Source organism: Saccostrea cucullata, unplaced genomic scaffold (assembly GCF_032062105.1).
Source record: "Saccostrea cucullata isolate Sc308-1 unplaced genomic scaffold, CSIRO_AGI_Scuc_v1 ctg22368, whole genome shotgun sequence".
Taxonomy (NCBI): domain Eukaryota; kingdom Metazoa; phylum Mollusca; class Bivalvia; order Ostreida; family Ostreidae; genus Saccostrea; species Saccostrea cuccullata.
Window position 1 is genome coordinate 1 of NW_026932889.1, and position 5,533 is coordinate 5,533.

The window sequence follows — 5,533 nt, forward strand, 5'->3', positions numbered from 1 at the left end:
ATCCAGTGTATAAATAATGGACTTACAATGAGTATGAAAAACGTCTGTCAGCATTTGACTCAATGATAAATTGTACTTGCTGACAAGTTCATTGTATCCACCATAGAACTTACGAATTGATGACTTTAAACGAGACAGCTGAAATTCTTGTTTCATCAACTTGTTTGTCAATAATTTACCTTGTTTTCGAAATTGTTCAATCTCTTGCGTATCGAGTCAACTGATATAATATATATATTCCGTATGCAGGTATTACTGCATAAGTAAGGGAAGTTGACGATAGAAAAGTTAAAGTCATCACGTTTATCATAGAGCTTGGTTGTTAGATTACTATTAACGTCTTTTTCAAGTCATATATCCAAATATGAAACAGACGTGTCAGACTCTGTGGTATCTTTTATCTCAAGTTCACCAGGATATATCGTATCGACATAAGAATGGAAATTACCAATGTTAATTGACAATACGTTGTCGATATATCTAAATATCGAGTTGAAGGTCACAGCAAGTGGTTTCTTCTTTTCACGCATAAGATTTTGCAAAAATTATGCTTCAAATGAATACAAAAAGAGGGCTGCTAGTTACGGGGCGCAAACGGATAGAAATTCCAATTATAGATTGTTGGAAGACCTGGTTCTCCAAAAAACGATATAGATATTGTCAATCAGAAACCCAAGCATCTTTTTGATGTCAACTTCCTAGTATTTTAGTTCTGTATACTGATTAGAATCTTACCCATGGGAAAACCTGTGAAAGACAAAGTTCCAAGGGCACAATAGTGATCGGACATTTCATCTCGTGAAGGACTATGTACGCTGCTTCTGGATCTGAGCCAAAGTTGAACTCCGACGCGATAGAAGAGGATCTGTTCCCTTTACCTTTTAGAATGAAAACAGATAAATAAATTATATCGTTTTGTCTTATATCTAATAGATAATTTTGATTCTGCTATTATTTACCTTGCATGTTTCCCCCCATGATAACCAAGCCTTTCAACCGTCTAGAAAAATCCGGATCCATACGAAGTGCTAATCCAAGATTCGTCAATGGTGCCAAAGCAACTAATTTAACCTCACCTTTCGACATAATATATTATTAAGTACTAGTATTTGTTTTATTTTATTTGCATGTATAGGCCAACCGCATATTTCTTTATATAATGAAAATAATTATTTACATGTAAATTAATAATGATAATAAATACATCGTATATACATGATATGTTCTCTTTCATTTCTTATATGCAAGTAAATATCGCGCAATTTATTTTGCTAGAAACTCATATGAAAAATTAACTTGGATTTTATACCTTCATGCATTTTTGAAAGTCGCGTCAGCGCATTTACTGCGTGTTCCTCTTGAATACAATTCAAATTAACGTCCAGTGCGTCTGGAACATCACCCAAACCGTCTTTTCCATGAACATGGGAAGCATCTTCATCATAGTGTACAATAGATCTTGCACTTCCTTTGAATATCGGTATCTGGTGATGAAATTAAAAACAACCCAATTTAATTAAAATTTTGTTAGGGATCTGAATTGGAAATAAAATATATAATTAACGAGCAGTAATCAAGCTCAGAAGTTAACTGGAACAGAATAAGCTGAGAGCAGAATAAACATGGACCTCTAGCAGAGATGAGATCAGGTCAGGTGTCATGGAGGATTAAATATCTCCCGTCGACCGATCATATGTGTCGTCTGTTCCCTGTCATGATCGGGTAAACCGGGAATTCCGCATTTTATTCAGTGTGAAAATAATGGCCTTACAATTGTATGAACATTTGCTTTAACGAAAGATTATATTTGCTGACAGAGATTGCCTCGGACACAGAGTTTGAATTTAACGAGATTGTTGATTACTTATATCGCCATCTTATTTGTCAATGTCTCGTTTTATAAATTGTTCGTACACAGAAAATTTTGTGTATCGAAACAACAAAGACAAAGTTCTTTAAGGGCTTTTTTAGCGTTACAAATTGCTGAAAAATCAGAACTGGTCAGGTTTAGTTGAAAATATCTTAAATTTCACTTGGAGCCATGGTGACTACATATCATTTAGAAATGATGTAATTTTCTCTTCAGCCCATGTATTATGCATATCATGAACTGTGTCATTTTCCTCAAATCTTGAAAATTTCTTTTAAATTGACCAAAAATTTAGCTGCTTTTAAGTATGCTGCATAGACCCAACATCTGACTAAATTTGTAAAATAATATAATGAATATATAATTAACTGTTTCAAAAGATTCTAATCCATGGATGTTTTTTTTTTTTGATGAGCAGGGTGGGCTCATATTTCAATCATTTGTTGAAGATGCTAAAATCCACTTATTTTCTTGGAAATTCGAGGTTATTACAGTTTTAAAAGACTTTTTTTCAATACCTGGACTCTCGGATTTTTATAGGCAATAAAAACATTGTTTATGTCTCTACTTTATAATGATGTTCAAAATGGAACATTGGCCCTTGGTATTTGGAAAAAGCCAGCTTATGGAGTAAGTCATTAGTGAACCCAACTCTTTATATGTTATGAAATGAGTTGAGATAACGAACAGTATTTGAGCTCAGAAGTCCATTAAACATTGAAAATAGGAGCGGAGCAAACACGGACATCCAAAACATCAGAGGTGTGATCAGGTGCTATGGAGGTGCTATGGAGGAGTGAGCATCCTCTGCCAATTATGGCATATTGCTTTATAAGGAAAATTGCCCCCCAAAAAGTTTAAATCATCACTTTTATCTTTTATAGTTAATTTCCATAACCCATAACTTTTCCACCCATCAAGAAGTATTGCACTTAAACTGTTTTTAAACTAATCAATGTTAAACATTTCATCATCTGGATCAAAAATTAATTTCAATTGAATTACTTACATGTAGAGAATCACAAATTTTAAGAACACGCAGCGTATTTTTGCAGACGTTATCAATGTCCACATTTCCATTGACACACGTGATTGCTATGACGTCAATTTCTGGTCTGGACACTGCCATCATGATAGCCTGAGCATCGTCCACCCCTGTATCACAGTCTATAATCATCTTCTGCTTCGCCATTTTTCAAGAGGACAAAGTATGTTCTCATTCCCTATTAAACCTCAGCTCAGACGGGTACTGTTAGGATACTTCATTGCATTTCTTATATCAAAAGCCAAAATTGCTGTGCTAATATATTTGGAGTGATAAAGCATGTTCATTGAATTATTTGAATATCTTTATATCAAAAGTTTATGTGTGTGCATACATATTGGATAGCATTATACATTTAATTTGTTAATATCAAGAGAGAGAATGAATCTTAAAAAAAACAAAACCTTTAAAGATCATGATTTTACAAATGTTAATTCAAGAAGTACGTACTAAATACATTCAAATTGTCTCTTAGAAACATTGTTGAAATTTGGTACTCCTCTATAAACATGTATTTTCCATAAATGTCTAGCGAGTTAACAAAAAAAATCAAACTTATAATTGAATCATGATTCAATAAAATTGTGAGGGTTTTTTTCTGTTGCAAGATGCGTAGAATCTTTCCGTAAAACTAAAATAGTGGCTCAGTATTTCATAGAATTGAAATGTTTCTACAGTACATGCAAAGAAAATGTGTCCCCTACGTAGTTTTGCTGCTTGGGACACCAGGTATCGAAAATACATAAAATATTTTTCTTTCTTTGGAACCCCTTACATATTTATTTTTGAAAACCAAATGCATACAGATTTTCATGGAATATTAATATACTTAATTAGTGACACTATTCAGAATAACTTTTCAACATTTAATATCAATCTCAATCGTTTCTTGTTTCATTTTTGCAAAAAGTTTTGAACATATTTTATTGTATAATTTATACAATGGGATTGGTAACAAGTTCTTGCAACTTAAAAAACCTCTCCCTGTAATATATACAATAATTAAATTAGTGATTGCCAAAATAACAATTTAAGGTGTAAAGTTATACATATACAAGATAAATACAAAATATTTCAAGTTAATACAAAATATTTCAAGTTAAGACACTTACTAAAGATTCAGAGTTCTTATAATAAGTAGATCTATAATGATACATGTAAATGATTACAATTATAACAGTTATTTGGAAAAAAAAATATATATGACAATAATGATAATAAATAATAAGGCCATAATAAATAAATTGCTAGATTCTCATCCGAATTTTTTTAAAAATCGAGGCGGGCGGGCGGCTTTTATTTTATATTTTTTATTTTTTCAATTTTGCAGATTTTTTATTGACCTTGTCAATCGGTGTAATTTTATCTACAGTACCCGAATAAAAGTCATAGTAAAGGTTCAATTATCGCTTACTTCACATTATCACCAATCTTTTTCAACCAATAACCCTTGTTTACAATATATACGCATGTATAACAGCAATCACGGTTATCACCACCTTTTCAGCTGTCAAAAATCATGACGACTTTCGCGGGGTTTAAAACGAAAGTAGAATGGTAGATGAATACCGATCCCGATCAGAATTAAACCGTAGAAAAACAAAAATAAAAAAAATCGAGGCGGGGGTATAAAATCGGGGCGGGCGGGGATGAGAATCTTGGAATATGTATGGGTTTTAAACATTGAAATATTCAATTAACTAATCTTTAAAAAAATAATAAACTAATCTTGTAACATGGATCTCCAGAGAGAAAAAGATTTCTCTACATCTGTTTTTTCTACAATGGTAACATTGGGAGACTTTTTCAGTTTGTCACGCCAATCAGCAACCAACATGCCGCGTGTCAAGTTCCCATTTAGTTCCACTGTGGCAAATATGTCCACAGATTTTAGTACAATAGAACTGTCAATTGCAACTGCCGTCGCAAAAACATCACAGGAACGATAACCAAGCTCTCGGTTCGTTTTCTGATGGGCAACTGTACTTTTGGTGATTGCTTGAAGGAAGTTCGATTTTCTAGTTTCTAAATTGAGACATTCCTCAGCCCTTTCCTAAAATTATCACAAAAATATAATTATACACGTACTTCCTTTGGGTCTTTTTTTTAACAGCAAAATAATTAGTGTCTCCGCTTCGATTATGAATTAATGAGCTATTATTGAAAATAAGCAAACATTTAATCTGAACCAATTTAAATTTGCAGAAATGAGCGATTGGTGCAAGCCTTGCAAAATGAAAAGTTCAACTGTAATGCATTCGTTTGGTATCCTAAGGAAACTCGAGAAAAAAAATGATTAGTTTTATTATATTGAAAAGCTACTTGAAAATATCGTTATTACCCTTGTAGTTTAATACCTAATATAAAATTTAGTGTACATTAAACTGTTAGTAAGAATACCATTTTGAAATCGATATCCTACACTATCAAATTTTAATATATTACCCAAGGATACACATCTATCAGGCACAGCTCCCATGGCACAATGGTGATCGGACATTTCATCTCGTGAAGGACCATGTATGCTGCTTCTGGATCTGTGCCAAAGTTGAACTCCGACGCGATAGAAGAGGACCTGTTTCCTTTCCCTTTAATATATATCCAGGTAAAATTGTTCT

The 5,533-nt window shown here is 32.8% G+C and overlaps 2 protein-coding genes across 3 annotated transcripts; both read right to left on the reverse strand.

Annotated features, from left to right (window-relative positions):
- Nucleotides 1–709: 709 nt before the first annotated feature.
- On the reverse strand, nt 710–3,119 carry LOC134236405 (uncharacterized protein in ribF 3'region-like). Of its 2 annotated transcripts, XM_062718573.1 has the most exons (4): nt 2,880–3,119; nt 1,310–1,484; nt 960–1,076; nt 710–878 (listed from the first exon to the last, which is right to left on the reverse strand). In XM_062718573.1, exons 1-4 carry the CDS (start codon nt 3,060–3,062, stop codon nt 724–726), a joined length of 630 nt encoding a protein of 209 aa, XP_062574557.1. In that variant the 5' UTR covers nt 3,063–3,119; the 3' UTR covers nt 710–723. The 2 variants fall into 2 exon arrangements, with proteins under 2 accessions (XP_062574557.1, XP_062574558.1); XM_062718574.1 differs by lacking the exon at nt 960–1,076.
- Nucleotides 3,120–4,590: 1,471 nt separating this feature from the next.
- LOC134236406 (nucleoside hydrolase-like) lies at nt 4,591–5,500 on the reverse strand. The gene is made up of 2 exons (XM_062718575.1): nt 5,361–5,500; nt 4,591–4,968 (listed from the first exon to the last, which is right to left on the reverse strand). Exons 1-2 carry the CDS (start codon nt 5,433–5,435, stop codon nt 4,639–4,641), a joined length of 405 nt encoding a protein of 134 aa, XP_062574559.1. The 5' UTR covers nt 5,436–5,500; the 3' UTR covers nt 4,591–4,638.
- Nucleotides 5,501–5,533: the final 33 nt, after the last annotated feature.